The 16,856-nt window shown below is 50.9% G+C and overlaps 2 protein-coding genes across 5 annotated transcripts in view; one reads left to right on the top strand and one right to left on the bottom strand.

Annotated features, from left to right (window-relative positions):
* Hk3 (hexokinase 3) lies at nucleotides 1-15,656 on the top strand. 3 transcript variants are annotated; one of them, XM_063230829.1, is made up of 19 exons: nucleotides 1-126; nucleotides 1,776-1,897; nucleotides 5,714-5,876; nucleotides 6,018-6,172; nucleotides 6,255-6,374; nucleotides 6,461-6,556; nucleotides 7,416-7,515; nucleotides 7,596-7,779; nucleotides 8,197-8,352; nucleotides 8,506-8,739; nucleotides 9,048-9,343; nucleotides 9,467-9,606; nucleotides 9,685-9,804; nucleotides 12,400-12,495; nucleotides 12,667-12,766; nucleotides 14,381-14,564; nucleotides 14,670-14,825; nucleotides 15,010-15,232; nucleotides 15,341-15,656. In XM_063230829.1, the coding sequence occupies exons 2-19, from the start codon at nucleotides 1,802-1,804 to the stop codon at nucleotides 15,644-15,646; spliced, it is 2,925 nt and encodes a 974-aa protein (XP_063086899.1). In that variant the 5' UTR covers nucleotides 1-126; nucleotides 1,776-1,801; the 3' UTR covers nucleotides 15,647-15,656. The 3 variants fall into 3 exon arrangements, with proteins under 3 accessions (XP_063086899.1, XP_003473407.2, XP_063086900.1); XM_003473359.4 differs by having other exon boundaries at nucleotides 15,010-15,243; XM_063230830.1 differs by lacking the exon at nucleotides 1-126 and adding an exon at nucleotides 2,271-2,410 and having other exon boundaries at nucleotides 1,770-1,897.
* Nucleotides 15,629-16,856, bottom strand: part of Unc5a (unc-5 netrin receptor A) — a 59,973-nt gene continuing 58,745 nt past the window's right edge. For both annotated transcript variants that reach the window (XM_003473235.4, XM_003473236.4), the window contains one exon: nucleotides 15,629-16,805. In XM_003473235.4, the coding sequence (XP_003473283.1) occupies nucleotides 16,640-16,805 (166 nt within the window). In that variant the 3' untranslated portion in view covers nucleotides 15,629-16,639. The remainder of the gene's footprint in view (nucleotides 16,806-16,856) is intronic.

Here is a 16,856-nt window from a genome sequence, read left to right as displayed (position 1 = left end):
AGAGGGAGGAGCTTGGAGAGGTTATACTCCAGTCACGTCTGAGTTTCTCTAATGTCACTGTGGTGCCTCAGCTTGATTGAGAGGGAAGAGCTCAGACCTGAGCGTGACTAACAGTGCGTCTCCCAGGTAAGCGCTTCCTTCCGTCAACTTGCCTGCTCCATTCCCAGCCTTCTTGGACTTTCCCTTCTCACTTTGCTCACAGCAGAGGAAAATAGAGGCTGAAGGACCAATGCACTGATCCTTCAGCAGGAATTTCTGGGGTATTTTCAGAAGGAAGGCACACTCCACGTAGCTGGTTCAGCCGAGGGACACCAGGTAGCCCTTAGTTCCAGTGTGTGTAAACTCTGATCTGGGCTCAGGAGATAGAACAATGAAGGAAATGAGTCCCTCCTTACAGTAGCCCTTAGCTGGAAGAGACAGACCTGAATACACTGACCTGGCGTTTAAATGCTGGGGTGACTTAGAGGAAACTTCACAAGCTAGAATATGCTGAATAAATATCAGATGGCTGAAGGGATGAGTGAGTGATGGAGCTAGCTGGTCCTTGAATGGAGAGAGTCATGTATGTACTAGCCTTTTCCAAAGGCAATTGCCTCACTTACCTCATTTCATCCTTGAAGCAGATCATGACATTTATGGAATGGATATTCAGCATTCCCATTTGACAGCTCTGGAAACAGATTTGAGTTACACATGATTTTGGGGGGAGATTTATCAGAAATTGATTTCTTGTGGGGGCCACATGGACAGGAAGGACTATATTTCCAGAAGTTGGCAAGGACAGGCAGAATGCTCAGAGGACAAATGCCTTTGTGTCCATCTTTAGCCTGCCTCTGTGCTTTCCTTGTCTCCTGAAAAGCGCCTGAATCAATCAGAGTGTGCACTCTGAGCAAGATTCTTTTGCTGTCATTGTCTCATTTGCCCCACGCATCCCATTTCACAGATGAAGACCTTGAGGTTGGGAGTCCGGGTATAGCTGCCTTGTGAGAGCTGGGCCTGGCCTCTGAGCGCAGCTTTTTCCACTCTGCATCACTGCACTTTGTAAAACCCATGAGCTGAGCATTGCATTTCATAAAGCATCTCCCCAGGCTTTACTCCGTTTAGTGTTCACGACAGCCTGCTGAAGGTATTATTTCCTCCTGCTTTACAGATGATGAAACTGAAATTCAAAGTCATAAATGGCTCCTCCAAAGTCATGCCATTAGTGGAATCCTTTCTTATAGCAGATTTGATTTCCAAAGCACAGACCCCTTGCTATGTCTCCCTGTCATCCTCAGGATGAAATTTATATACCTTACGCTGACATAAAGGCTGTGTGTAGGCCAGCTTGCCTGCTTCTGTGATGGATCTTTGTTCCCTTATTACGCCTTATAGCTGCTAGGACATTCCTGGCCTCCCGGCCACAGCTTATCTATTACATGTGTCCACCTCTATCGCTGCCTTTGCCAGACCTGCTACAATTGTTGGTTCATCTATAGCCCAACGTCCAGCACATTAGGCATCATCAGGAAGTAGTGGATGAGAATGAATGACTGACAGATAAATGAATGAATGACATTTGAACTTGAAATCAGCCTTCCCACAGCTCTCATCCGAGCTTCTGGAAAATAACTGCTTTCAGGTCATTACTAAAGAATCTTTGATGGTCAGAGGTTCTAAATTCTGCCCACTTCCTGGTCCCCTTCAGAAAGAAGGAAGTTGAATGTCTCTCTGTAACAGCCTTTTGGGGCCTATAGGTTAAGTAGCTGACCCTGGCTATCCCCTTTCTCCTATAGGTGGCCAGACTCCATTGCGGACCTACATGGACTCCACTGAGCCTGCTGATTTGAAGCCTGGGGAAGGAGCCCCAAGCTGTCCCCAGAAGGGCTTACTCCAGCCCTCCGACAGCTCAGAGCTGGTAAGCTCAGCACTGGGGCCTATTTTCTGCTTATTCAAGGCTGCCAAGAGAAGGATGACTGGAGATGCTGTGCCCCAACACTCACATTTGCACAGTTTCTTTCCAGTTTACTAAGCCGTTCCTTTCATCTGATACCTCTCTCAGGTTCCAAACAACTGGAAGGTGGGAATTAGTGCAGGGTCTGGAGAGGTGCAGTGACTTGGGTTTAAGGTCGACAGAAGCTGGAGCTGAGGTGTGTCAGCTCTGACATAACAGTTTTCCACCTGGTAACACACCTCCCCTGCCCTAAGTGGGCTGGTGTGTCCAGAATGGGCCCTCCTAGGATTTTATTGCAAAAAAGTTGTGTTCTTAAGCCCCTTTCCCACTTTTCCAGTCCCTCCTGGACATGTCCCTGACCTCGCATGGCCACTGCAGTCAGGCACCCCGAGAGGACTATGGTGCCGAACTTGTGTTGAAAGTTATTATGTAGTGTGGAAGCCTTGGCTGCCATATCCTCAAGCAGGAAATGCTTGTGTAAGTCATTTCAATATCTCTTGGTCTCTGTGTTTCCACACAAGGGAAAATATAGTTGAATACTCCCTTCCCTCGGAGGGTTAAATAAACACATGGGGATAAAAGACCTGTCCAGAGGAGAGGCACTTGGGAAATGGTTCCTGAGTCATTTCCTTGCAGTTTCTGGCTAGTTCTAGCATCTGCTTAGCTTAGTGAGGCTTTTCTAGTTGTGGAACTTTATGGTATTTCAAGCTTGCCCAACCTGTGCCCAGACCCTGCTGTTAACATTTCCTCTGTGTTCAGCCATAGCTGGGCCGCAGGCATGAGCAATAGCTGCTCTCTGTGGTTTGTTCTGAGGCCTGTCATCATCTCCCTTCTCACTTCTTGACCATCTTTCCTTTTGTGCAGATACACCTATCTCCACTATCTCCATTACATGCGCCATAGTTTAAAGACTTCTCTTCGGGCGAGGTATACTGACACATATCTATAATCGCAGCTCCTCTGGAGGCTAAGGCAGGAGAATCAAGGCCAACTTAGGCAACTTAGTGAGACTGCTTCAAACAAATTTTTAAAAAAGGGCTCTGGAGATGTAACTGAGCGGCAGAATACTTACCCAGCCTGCATAAGGTCTTAGGTTCATTCCCATTACCACATTAAAATTTTTTTTCCTTTGGATTTGGAATACCTTATAGGGATGCCAAATTTTTTATGGTCTTGCACACCACCTCAACACTCCAGGGCTCACTACTGGCTCCTTTCCTGCAGTCTTAGGTTAAAAGAAAGATTAATCACATGTTATCAGTGTCCAGCCATTCTCATAGTCTCTTCTTGGACCTTTCCCCCAACTCTTTTTTTTTTTTTTGTCACCAGAGAGGGTGCAGAATCAAATCCTTCTAAGCCAATTGTGCTTTATGAGCAGAAGAAAGGAAACCCCTAAATTTCATCATGCAGTTCCTTTGTGTCAGACACTATTTCAATGCTTTACATCTAGTGTCTTCTCAGTGTTCAGGGCATCTTTGAGATGAGCACTATTACTGACCCCCTTGATAGAAGAGGTAACTTGCTCACAGAGGAGAAGTAAGGGGTCCAGACTGACTGACAGCAGATTAATTAAGGAAGACAGTGTGGAAGCCAAATTGGACTTCACACACTCCCTAATGCCGCGCTCCTTGCTCTCTTGACTGAGGTCTCCCCACTCTTACTGTGAGGGAAGAGGACAGTTCTGCTAGATTTTCCTGGCTGGTGAAGACCCTACCAGAATCTACTAGAGAAGTTCTGTCTTTCTCATGGCTTTAGTTTAGTTCTCTCCTCTTGAACCTCTGATTGTAGTCAGAAGGAAAGGGAAGAAAAACCATCAACTTTTGCATAACTCAGCTGGTTTCATTTAGCAATACTAAAACACTCCTTGCTTGTGAACAGCATTTTTCACTTTCACATCCATTATCCTCTTTAACCCTTATGTCACCATTCAATCAACAGCTCCAGAGAGCCTGCGTGGAGCCAGCTGTTCAACAAGGTCAGGGGGATGCAAACACGATGGGGCCTCTGGCCTTGTAGGACTTCTGAATAGTATTATTTTCTCAGTTTTGCATAAGAGGTGACTGAGGTTTAGAGAGAGGTGTGACTTTTCCAGGAGCACACAACCAGAAAGAGGGTGAGGGATCAGGACCTTGCACTTGCCAGGCAGGTGCTTATGCCGCTGAGCTAAATCCCCAGCCCTGGGTGAGGATTTTGATGTAAATTTTCTCTTGCCAGGTGATTTGGGATTTTCCTCCTGCAATTTCCATCAGCATTGGATTCTTTTCAAAGAAGCTAGCTAGTTTTTACAAGACTTTAGGTTGAGGTGGGAAACATCTGCATCATACTGCTCTGGGTTCACAATCCATACCCTGCTCCTTGCAGTAGTGGTTTGTTGGGCAAGGCAGTGATTTTGCTTCCTCCAAGCCTCCCTTTCCTCATTTGTAACATGCACATAACCACTCTTAGTGTGCATGGTTGCTGGAAGCATGAACCACATAATGGAATGTCTGACACTCGCGTTAGGATTGTGGGCCTCCCTAAGGGGATGTTTTCCAACATCTTCCTAAAATAGGGCGTGTAACTGAGTCCTCCCATCTCCCTCAGTGGAAGCCCCTCCTCCCAGGCTCTCCTTAGAGGGGATTTATTGTTATTCAGGTGCCTGGGTTAGTTTTTCATAGATATGGGTTCAGTTTGGGCTAGGGTCCTTGGAATTCCTATGTGACAGGAGACTGGCTTTTGGAAACCATGAACTATGGAGTGGGCTGCTGTACTATGACAGTGGATCCAGGGAGGCTCCTGGGGCTTTGACAGATGGACAAAGGGGTGTCCACAGTGGGGTCTGCACGCAGAGGTGAGGTCCACAGGGCTTGTTAGCACCTGGGCTTCTGGTGGAGTAAGAATCTGGGTGGTTACACCCCCTGCCTTCTCCCACCTTCTCGGCTCTTTCTTCTACCTCTGCTCCACTTCCCGAGCAGTCTTCCCCTAAACCCATCCCTTGCCCAGAGAAGATCCTTTTATGCTCTTCCCCCAGACAGTTTGCTCATTTCTTTCATTTAGGTCACCTCCTCAGGGAGGCCTTTCTGGACTCATGTCTAAAGATAGTTCTTTCTTCCTACATCCTTTTCTAATGTCTAAATCCCTTTCTTTTTGTAGTCACCTTTATTACCAGAATCATATTATATGTTCATTTGCCTATTTTCTGTCTCCCACACTGGAATCAGAGCTTTATAAGAGCAGGACTCAGTTATGCTACTTAGCATAGTGCTGGGGTGTGGTAAAAGCTTGGTCAATGTGTCAGAAACCACCTTCCTTGTCTTTTCCAAGCTTCTGGGCTGGGCTTGTTCAGCCTTGGATTTGAGAGTGGATCAGAGCGACAAACACTTGAACTTGAGGTTTGTTCACACATTTATTCATTCAACAACTTGTTGCGAAGTTTTTTGTTCTGTTTACTGGGGTGCTGGAGAGTAACCAGTCATAGTGACGGGAGGAGAGCCTTGCCAAACACTGAAATCAAAAAAGTGGAGGGGCAAGGTAGATGAGGCAGGAGTGGAGAAGCCATCAAGACACACAGCAGGAAGAGGAACATGACGGCTTCTGTCTCCTGAAAACACAAGAATGAAGTGCAGGCTGTGAGCAACAGAGTGGGTGTGACTTATGCAGGTGTTAGGTGCAGCCCCTGGGGAAGCTGAGGGCTGGGAGGCTGGATGTGAGCTGAGTGGGGCGGGCTCTGCCCTACTTGGAATTGGGGGGTATGCTGAGCCCAGTAGGCTCCTTTCCAGATATTGGCTTGTTTTTCTCCAGGTATGGGAGTGCCTGCAGCAATTCAAGGTGACAAAGACACAGCTGCAGCAGATCCAAGCCAGTCTCCTGGGCTCCATGGAGCAGGCCCTGACGGGAGGGGCCAGCCCTGCCTCTGGTGTCCGGATGCTGCCTACATATGTGGGGTCTACCCCACATGGCAATGGTGGGTGGCACAGAATAAGATGGGTGAGGCTTGTGCCCATCTCTAAGGCCCTTTAACTAGATTCTGAGGCCTTGGGAGTTTCCCTGGGAGGCAGAAGGTGCTAGCTAGTTACATACCTTTCTTTGACCCGCTTGCCCCTAGAGCAAGGAAACTTTGTGGTGCTGGAGCTGGGGGCTTCAGGAGCATCACTGCGTGTCTTGTGGGTGACTCTGACGGGCATCAAGGGGCAGAGAGTGGAGCCCAAAAGCCAGGAGTTTGTGATTCCCCAGGAGGTGGTACTGGGCACTGGCCAGCAGGTGAGCGTTCACGGTCCAGATTGGGAGGCAGGGTTGGGTGACTGGGCCCAGTGAGTTAGAGTAAGAACCTGCTGTCCCACAGCTCTTTGACTTTGCTGCTCGCTGTCTGTCTGAGTTCCTGGACGCACATTCTGTGGGAAGCCAGGGTCTGCAGCTTGGGTTCAACTTCTCCTTCCCTTGTCACCAGACAAGCCTGGACCGGGTGAGGTGGAGGAGGATGGGGACAGTGGGTGGAAAGGAACCCCTGGGAAGGCCTTTGGAGGAGTAACCCAGCTTTTTTGCCTTCAGAGTACTCTCATTTCCTGGACCAAAGGTTTTAGGTGCAGTGGTGTAGAAGGCCAGGATGTGGTCCAGCTGCTGAGAGAGGCCATTCAGAGGCAGGGGGTGAGTGCGGAAGTAGAGGGCGGGTGGGAGGGCTGCTCTTGCTGGCCTGGGCTTGGTTTCTGTAGGCTGTGTGTGCTCTGCTGGTAGATCCTGCTTTTTTCTCCTGTTCATAGCCATTATCCAGTTTAACCCTGGGGTGAAACATTGCTACCATTCCCATTTTATAGGCAAGGAAACTGAGGTTAAAAAGACTAAAATAAAGGTTGGGGACTGTGGGAGAGGAGAAAAAAACATGAAAAGGCTTTGACCCTGTCCTTGAGGACTCTGTCCTCATAGTCTAGTGGGAGAATACATTCTAATGAAAGGCGGTCCCTGTGTTTGGATGACTTTGGCAGCACAGGGGCTGGGGACACAGGACTTAAAGGAGCAGTTTGCCTGGTGCTTAAGATGAGCTGGAGAGGAAGATCTAGTTCCAGAGAAGGGCATCTGCCATGCCTGGGTACTGGAGAAAGGCAAATCTGTTTGCCTGACCTTGAGGTACCCCCTGTAGAGGCTAGAGGTCAGGCTGAGAGCAGCAGCTTGGGGATCCAGGTCAGGATGCCAGGAAGGCAAGGGAGGAACAATCTTCAAGGGTATGTTCAGTCTTGCAACCCTCACCCCTATTTCTGTGAGGTGCACTGGAGGTATGGCTGAGGGTGGGAGCCCCTGTAACCCTGGGGGTCTAGATTAGTAGAGGGAGGAGTCGGGGTGGGATGGGAGGACAGCCACCTATGGGAGCCTGGAGTGTGTGTGGAGCATGCAGCCATGTGTTTCATTGACTGGATGTCCATCAAAGCCAGGGCCCCAGGCCAGCCTATTACCCAATTCTCCACTTTGGCCATTCAGGTTGGCCCTGACCCCTGCCCTCTCTTTTGCCCAGGGCTACAGCATTGAGGTGGTTGCCGTGGTGAACGATACAGTGGGCACAATGATGGGCTGTGAGCCAGCTGTTGGGCCATGTGAAATCGGCCTTGTTGTAGGTGAGCCACAGGCTGTTTGTGATGAGGAGTGGGGATACAGCTGCCCATTGGCAGGCCCTAATGGATATCATTCCTACTAGACACTGGCACCAATGCGTGTTACATGGAGGAGGCACGGCACGTGGCAGTGCTGGATGAGGACCGGGGCCGCACCTGCATCAGCATTGAATGGGGCTCCTTCAACGATGATAGGGCCCTGGGCCCAGTGCTGACCACCTTTGATCATGCCCTGGACCATGCATCCCTGAATCCTGGTGCCCAGAGGTGGCTTGGCAGGGGGGAATCTGATTCTGTTCTAGGCTCTATCCCTGCTCTGGCCCACACCTCTGCTGACCCTGCATCAGGCCCATAGATGTCTCCAGATTGCCTCCTGGGAGACTCTGGCCAGGTGCAAAGAAGAAAGGCCTCAAGGTTTCAGCTCTTGGCCCTGCCTTATTCTTGACAAAGGTTGGGGGTTGAGAATAGTGACTCTACCTTCCCAGGTTCCTGTTGCCCCTCCAAAGACCCCTGAATCTAGCCTACGTCAAGAATGGTGGTAGACAAACATCTACCTCTCCTGTGGGAAGCCATTTGGTTCTGGATCCTCTAGTCTGGGGATCTTGAAGCAAATGATTTCTCGCTGGGAGCTTCCAGAAGTGGAGCCAGGGCAGCTCAGGTCTTAGCTCCTGTTCCTCCCTGCAGGTTTGAGAAGATGATTGGGGGCTTGTATCTGGGGGAACTGGTACGGTTGGTGCTGGTCCACTTGGCCCAGAACAGAGTCTTGTTTGGTGGCTACACCTCTCCTGCTTTGCTGAGCCAAGGCAGCATCCTCCTGGAACATGTGACTGAGATGGAGGAGTGAGTTGGGGAAGCAAGCAGCTTAAACAAGGGGATTCTCAGCTTGGGAGAAGGGAGGATATTCTGTCCCTGAGGTGGCTGTGAGGCTTTGGTGGGATAGGGAACTACTGGGCTGTCTGAGTCCCAAACCAGCACTCTGTCCCCTATTCCCAGCCCCTCCACTGGAGTAGCCCGTGTCCATGCGATCCTACAGGACCTGGGCCTGAGCCCGGAGACCTCAGATGCTGAACTTGTGCAGCGCGTCTGTGCAGCTGTGTGCTCACGGGCTGCCCAGCTCTGTGCTGCTGCCCTGGTCGCCATCCTGTCCCACCTCCAGCACAGCCGGGAACAGCAGACACTCCAGGTTGCTGTGGCCACTGGAGGCCGAGTGCTTGAGCGGCACCCCAGGTACTGTGACACCGTGATCTATAAATGTGTGTTTGTGATACACACTCAGAGGGCACTGTATAATCATGCGTGCAAAGCCAGTGGATACCAATGGCAAGGGCCAGACTGGGCTGTGGGTGCAGGAGACATCCAAAGAGAGAAAGAGGCTACTTTTGTGTGTGTACCTGAGAGGGGGTCATCCAGGAATGGGATGTATGATTAGTTCATAGAAAAGATTCAAGATTGAATTGATTTAAACTGGTAGGACTTTAAATCAAGTCCCGGGGCTCAAATGCCAAGTTGGGTCTACCTGGTGTATATCTGTGTAGGTTCCAAAGCATCCTACAGGAGACAGTGACGCTCTTGGCCTCAGAATGTGATGTCTCCTTCGTCCCTTCTGTGGATGGTGGTGGCCGGGGTGTGGCAATGGTGACAGCTGTGGCTGCCCGCCTGGCCTACCACCGACGTCTGCTGGAGAAGACCCTAGCGCCATTCCGGTTGAGGTGTGAGCAGCTGGCAGCAGTGCGGACACAGATGCGGGATGCCATGGCCAAGGGGCTACGAGGGGAGCCTTCCTCCCTCCGAATGCTGCCCACATACATACGGGCCACACCTGATGGCAGTGGTGAGGACCTAGCCTGAGTGCAGCACTGAGATATGGGCTCGGGGTGGGAGGTGGAGCGTAATAACATATGCTAAAACTGGAGGTACGAGCTGTACCCTGACACTGAGGGTCTCTGCCCCACAGAACGAGGGGACTTCCTGGCTCTGGACCTCGGGGGCACCAACTTTCGGGTCCTCCTGGTGCGTGTGACTGAGGGAGGTGTGCAGATCATCAACCAGATCTACTCCATTCCTGAGAGTGTGGCTCAGGGATCCGGGCAGAAGGTACTCACTGCTCGGGCTGATGTCAGAGGTAGGGAAGGGCCAGGATGGAGCCCACTGTCTGACTTGCCCCACCTACAGCTTTTCGACCACATTGTGGACTGCATCGTGGACTTTCAGGAGAAGCAAGGCCTGAGGGGACAGAGCCTCCCCTTAGGTTTCACCTTTTCCTTCCCATGCAAGCAGCTTGGCCTGGACCAGGTAAGGGAAGGAAGGCCAGAAAAAGCGACCCCTCTGCGGGGCTCCCACCCACATATCCTTCATGGCCAGGGAATAACCCTGACTCATGGTGGTGGGGGAGCATTGCTGGGCTGGGCCTGTCAGAGTCCCTAGATATCATGTGCCTATGGTTAGGGTCAGGACATTTGGGGGCAGCACATGCCTAGATCAATGCTGATCAGAGGAGAGTGCCCGTTGAAGCCATGGCACTAGTGGTCTGCATGAAGCTATATTTATTCCTTTTTCTGGAAGGGGTAAGAGACTGCACTCCTTTTTTGTTTGTTTGTTGGTGTCTGTTGCATTCTTAGACACCTGTGGGAAATGAAGCTCTACCTCCTTCCCCATCAGCCTGCGTGTGCAGTTTTCATCCTTTCTTCCTGTCTGATCTCTCTTCAACACTCCACTCCTTCCCTTTCTTCTTTCTCACTAAAGTCCCTTTGGATGGCACAGTTGCCACCTTCCCTCTGCTGGTGTGTCCAGCTAAGCGTTCTTGCTTCTTTCCATTATTCCTTGCAAGGAGGGAGAGGAGGTGTCACTCGGTGTGCAGCTCCAGGCATGCAAGAAACCCAGTCTGATTACCTGTCCGTAACTAAATTTAATTCCTGTGTTGAGCCTTTGAGCCCACATTCTTCCCCCACCCTCCTCAATACTGGGGATCAAACCCAGGATCTTTGCACTGAGCTACCCAACCCCCAATTTTTTTTTGGAGACAGGCTCTTGCTAAGTTGTCCAGACTGTGCTCAAACTTGCAGCTCTTTTCTCAGCCTCCCAGAGTGCTGGGTTTACAGGTGTGAGCCGCTGGACTTGGAGAGTCCTCATTCTTCTGAGAGGTAAATGTTTAATGTTAATTGCTGGAGGGAGTCCTTTTCCTGGTGTAGGGACTCCTCTCAGCTCCACAGCATCCTTTCTGTTCAGACAAAGGAGCAAATCTGAGACATGCCCAGGCCCTGGCTCTCTGGGTGCCCTCCTCTGTCAGTTCATCTCCAATCTTGATACCTCCCCGGTACTTTCCTTGATACCTATGGAAGAAGGATAGTGATCTCTTCTGCTTGCGGATTGCTCGGATCTCTTCTGTTTCTCTCTTCATACCCACTTCCAGAGCAGTTTAGCCCAGGAAGGAGGGCATAGGACACCTTTCTCAGGAATCCACTAAAAACCTGGATCTGGGTATGATTTCTGCTCTGCTTCCCCTTCCCCAGAACAGAGAGTCTGTCTCATTTGGGAGCAGGGAAATTCAGCTATTACACATCATCTGGGCTGTCTCAAACTGCTTTTTCTTCTTCCTCCTCCTCTTTCTCTTCTTTCTCCTCTTTGTCTTTCTCTTCCTCCTTCTCTTCTCTTTTCCTCTGCCTGTTTGTCTCTGTCTCTCCTCTCATTTCTGTTTTTGAGATAATGACCATAGAACACCCTAGTTGCTATACAATGGGAAAGAGATTGAAGGAAATACATTAGGGGGAAAAGGTTGACTTACTATCTCTCAAATCTCCCTCCCCAGCTGGCCACAGCAGCACACCCAGGTAGTCCCTTTGGAGACTGAGTCAGGAGGATTGCAGGAGCCTAGGAATTTGAGGCCAACACAGTGAGACCTCTGTCTCAACAAACAAAGACAGCCAGGAGTGGTGAGCCATGCCTGTAATCCCAGCACTCTGGGAGGCTGAAGCAGCTGGAGAATGGCAGTTTGAGCCCAGTCAGAATAACTTAATGATTCAGCAAGACCTGCCTCAAAATTAAAAAAAAAAAATAGTTAAAATAAAATAAGAGGGCTGGGAATGTAGCTTCGTGAAAAGTCCTGGGTGCAGTCCTTAATACTTTAAAAAAAAGTCTCCTGCCTCAGAGGTTTTCAGACCTGATCTTGGTGCTTCTGCCTCGGACAGAGTAGTCATTTCCCTGGCAGGTATAGTCTCATTTCCATTCTCTCTGCCTCTTCAGAAAAGCATGCTAAGAAAAGGACAATCCTTTTCAGGTACAGTCAAGCCCTCTGTCACTATTCTAAATCCAATTGCTCACAATAAAATTGTGTCTGCCCGGCCCCCTCCCATCCTGCACAGAGTCTGGCTTTTCTATTTGTCTTTCACCCATAACTGGAACAAAGGAATGAATTTCACATTGACACAGCTCCATCCCTTACTCCTTTCTTTCAAGTGATTCTTGCAATTTCTCTCAGAAAGTGTGCATTCTGCTGGTGTTTGGGCCTTTGTGCTTTCTCTGTCCTTCTCTTTCTTACATATAACATTCACTTTGCCAAATCTGTTCATTCCCAACCCAATTAAAAAGGGCCATTCCTTCTGGGCAAATGTCTTAAAATGGCCAGTCCCTCAGACCATCCGAGCATCCTAGAACTAATAATGGAAGACGTAGGTCAAATTATTATTAATAGGTCTCTTCACATTGAAAACCTCCTGGGGAGTTGGGAGGGAGTTGGAGGCAAGGTCTTCAACTGCAGGGCAAAGTGGGCAAGGAATCCTGCTTGAGGCAGAGACAGGAATCATGTGCTTCTGGGGAAACGTAGGCTTTGAGGAGGCAGACTGAGATTTAAAGGGATCATTCCGCTTTCTGGCCCCTCTTGGTTCCCTCTAGGGCATCCTCCTGAACTGGACTAAGGGTTTCAATGCATCAGGCTGTGAGGGCCAAGACGTAGTGTATCTGCTGCGGGAAGCCATCAGGCGTAAACAGGTAGGAGCCTGCCTCCAGGGATGCTTTGGGACCATGGCAGGTCTTGAGGAGACGAAAGGGTCTTCTGCTTCCCGAAAGGGGGGCCCTCTGCAATAGATACCTCTGGGTCCAGCACTGGTTGCCGTGACGACTGCTGTTGCCCAGTAACTAGCAGCATCCTTTTGTGTGCAGGCAATGGAGTTGAATGTGGTTGCCATTGTCAACGACACAGTAGGGACCATGATGTCCTGTGGCTATGAGGATCCCCGATGCGAGATGGGCCTTATTGTTGGTGAGGAGGGCCCTGCCCTTTCATAACTTACTTCCTCATAATTTGCTGTTTCCTGTCAGTTCTTCAGGTTGGGCTTTGGGGATGTGGGATTATACTTATCTGACCTACTAGGACTTCAAACACTAAGTTGGGCTGGGAGTCTGGGACCAAGCCCTTTAATCCAACTCAGTTACAGATTCACAGTCACTGAATCTTTCTGAGTCTCAGTTTGCCCATCTGGCAAATGAATCTCTGCTTTGTAGTCATATGGATTTGAGTAGAAATACAAGCTCTGACATTTCTACCTATATGACCTTGGGCAAGTCACTAGAGCTTAAGTTTCCTCATCTTAAGATGTAGATAATAACAATGCCTGTCTCAAGGCATCATGAAGATGCAATGAGAGAGAGGCCAGTGTGGCACAGTACTAGCTCATGGTTCATACTCAGTGTTTGAAACCGGGCTGGGTGTTGGAGAGTGATGAGCTAGAGAGTCCTTCAGCAGCCTAAGATTTCAAGTCTGTTAAGCCTCTACTCTGTAGCCAGCTGCTATCTAGAAAAAGGGACAAGAAAACATATAAAAGAAGGGAAAATCTGCCTTCTCAGAACTGACCATCCAGCAGAGCTTGGGCCAAGAACAGCACTGGCCAAGAAAAGAGCTGGCTGACTCCACATACAGAAGGCAAAAAGGCCAAAATCAAAAAAGAACAGATCCTGAGAAAGTAGGGTTTGAAATAAAAGCTCTGAAGAGAAGATTTGCTGGGTATTGGAAGAGGACTTTCAAGCTGCTTGAGCACTGGTCTCTTAAGAGGATAAGGTACATGGTGGCCACCCATGGATGGGAACTTCTTGAACACAGAGCCCAGCATGGGTAGGTGCTTGGGAAAGGCATATCCATGTTGCCGTGTGCATAAGCTATGGAACAGAGGAATTTAGGTGGGGCCAGCAGGAGTCTACTTGCCCCAAACTGGAAATCTATAGGCAATGGAGGAAATGCCTTTATGCAGGCTGTGCCTGCTGCCTGAAATGTCTTTTTCTTCTCCTTATACCTCTTGGGTTCAAAGCCCAACTCAAACATCACTTATTGCCTATAGCTCTTCTGACTTTAGGCAGCAAGACCCACTTTGTGTTCCAGGGCTCCCATAGGCTGTCCTTTGGCTTCTATCAGGGCTCACAGACACATTGCTAGAACTGACCGTTCATTGACCACCTTTGGCCAGTTTGCATTGCCTTGTGTTGGATTCCTATGTCTCAGCAACTGACCCACTAGCAATTAGTTTGACTAAAGGCTTAGAACTCTTGAGAGCTTTGGACTTTTACCACCAGTTAGATAGTGGGGCTGTTGCACATCTCCCAGAGCAGTGACATATCTGGGGGGTGTTGTGGGAGCACTTTAGGGTAACAAGGTAGATACACTGGTGGTGGTGCTGGTAGGGGAATCCATGGAGGCTTCAAAGCCTTAGTGCTAGCAGAGTCTCATTAGGGACTTCAGGAAGGAGAGAGGAACAGGACCAGGGACAAGTTTTGAGTACAGAAGATGAAGCAAGGACCCAAATTTTATCATTTTGGTGTGGTATGTGCTCAGACGTGCCTTGTCTGTATCAGTAAATGAATACACTTTGTCTGGCCTCTGCAGGAACTGGCACCAATGCCTGCTACATGGAGGAGCTCCGGAATGTGGCAGGTGTGCCTGGGGACTCAGGTCACATGTGCATCAACATGGAGTGGGGTGCCTTTGGGGATGATGGCTCTTTGGGCATGCTCAGCACCTGTTTTGATGAGATGGTGGACCAGGCATCCATCAATCCTGGCAAGCAGAGGTGTGGCCTGGGCCTGGGCAGGGGTAGCTGCCATTGGCTGGCACTGGTGATGTAGCTGGTGGGGTCTCCTGCCATAGGTAGACATGTATACACACATTCTTGTAGATTCGAGAAGATGATCAGTGGCATGTACCTGGGAGAGATTGTCCGCCACATTCTCTTACATTTGACCAGCCTTGGGGTTCTCTTCCGGGGCCAGCAAACCCAGCGCCTTCAGACCAGGGACATCTTCAAGACCAAGTTTCTCTCTGAGATTGAAAGGTACCTGAGGCCTGAATTGACTCCCCACCTCCCAAAGGAATCTGTCTTCCCACTAGGAGAATGCTGGTGGCTGGTGTGTGGGGTCTAACCTGGCGGACAGAGTGGAAGGAGTCTTGAAGATGGGGTGCAGGGGAACTAACACAGGACTGTATCTTTCTGTGTTCTGTTCCTTCCTGGCCTTCAGCGACAGCCTGGCCCTGCGGCAGGTCCGAGCCATCCTGGAGGATCTGGGGTTGTCCCTGACCTCAGATGATGCCCTGATAGTCCTGGAGGTGTGCCAGGCTGTGTCCCGGCGGGCTGCCCAACTCTGTGGGGCAGGTGTGGCTGCTGTTGTGGAGAAGATACGGGAGAACCGGGGCCTGGAGGAGCTGACAGTGTCTGTGGGAGTGGATGGGACCCTCTACAAGGTGCATCCTCAGTGAGTCTGGATGAAGGGGCCAAGCAGGGCAGCATGGGTAGGTGGGGCCAGGGTCAGTGTCTTGGCCTGCGCTAACCTCAGTCCCTCTCCCTCACAGCTTTGCCAGTCTTGTGGCTGCCACAGTACGGGAGCTGGCCCCTCGCTGTGTGGTCACCTTCTTGCAGTCAGAAGATGGGTCTGGGAAAGGTGCAGCTTTGGTCACTGCTGTTGCCTGTCGCCTTGCCCGTGTCTAAGGAAATCTCCAGGAATCACAGTATCTCAGCCCCCGCCTTGTTGGACCAGGGCTGGGCCTAGGTACCCAGGACTCCTGAAACAACCTCTATGTGACCTCTCTGTGGCCATCTGCCCAACTCGTTGGTTTTCACCAAGAGAAGTAGCACAAGGGTTAGCAATATATATATAATTTATTTACATTCACGTCCGCTAAAATCCCTACGTGCCCCGGCGGCCGGGCAAGGCTGTGTACATAAGGCCAAGTGTAAGTGCACAAAAGCACTTAAGACAGAGTCAGGACACAAGCTTCACACGACAGGCCCCACGCAGGGGCACTGGCCAGCCCCAGGAACGGGCACACCATGGCACACACACTCGCCATTGTACAGCCCGGGACTCCCATTGCATATTCACACGCCCCGCCAGGCAGGACACCTCGAGGCTGGGGACAGGGGGTAGGATCAGGGAGGAGCCGTCGGGTGTCCCTGGGTGGGTGGAAGAGGGCAGCATGTGAGAGGCAGATGTGTACCAACACCGGGCGTGAGAGACGTGAGCGGCCTCTGGGTGACAGCGGGAGATGTGTGTGGTGGTGGCGGTGGGGTCTGCATGACCCAGGAGTGGGTGTGTGTCAGATGAACACACAAGGCATGCGTGGGCACATGCCTGTGTGGTGGTTGTGTGCCTGAATCCAGGGGCAGCCCCCTCTCTGGCTGGGCTCTCAGTCCCGCAGGCCTGGAGCTGTGCCCTTCCCCAGCAGGCACAGAAATGTTTGCATAAGGCCCAGCTCTGGCAGGAGCTCCCGGGCCATGTCCGAGCCCAGTGTGTGCATGCATGCCGTGTGTATGCGGGGCCCTTGGCGAGGGACAGAAGGAGAGGTAGCATCACACGCACATATACACACACAGATGGGCTGGGCCCCGCCCAGGTTCCAGGCACTGTCCCCCCAGAGACCCAGGGCTAGGACAGAGTGAGCAGGTGGCTGTGCCTGCCTGGCTAGGCAGGCCACGGAGGAACTGGAGTTCAGGCAGGTTCTGAAGGACCAGCGTGAAGGGACAACATTGGCCAGGAGGGGGCCTGTCCAAGCAGCTCTCCCCAGTGTGGGGTAGGGCCCCTGTCCGGCTTCTGCCTGTCCCTGGCGGGTGCCAAAGCTGGTGAGAGTGTAGGCATTTTGGCCTGGTTGACCTCAGCACTCGGCCTCTGACACTGTGAAGAGGCCAGCATCTGGCTGGCCCAGTCCAGCCACTGCTGCCGCCAGCTGGCTGAGGTTGCCATTGGGAAAGTGTCGCGCCTCCCATAGGTTGAGGATCATGGCTGTGGGGCTGGGCTTGGAGGCAAAGAAGCTGAGATGGCTGTGGAAAGGAGAGAGCCTATCAATGGCCGGGCCTCACCCCAGCCGGCCA

This window comes from Cavia porcellus, unplaced genomic scaffold (assembly GCF_034190915.1).
Source record: "Cavia porcellus strain 051 isolate PalLab524CR breed Dunkin Hartley unplaced genomic scaffold, mCavPor4.1 scaffold_19, whole genome shotgun sequence".
In the NCBI taxonomy this organism is placed as follows: Eukaryota; Metazoa; Chordata; class Mammalia; order Rodentia; family Caviidae; genus Cavia; species Cavia porcellus.
Note: the sequence above shows the minus strand (reverse complement) of the source record. Positions and strands in the feature narration are given on the sequence as shown.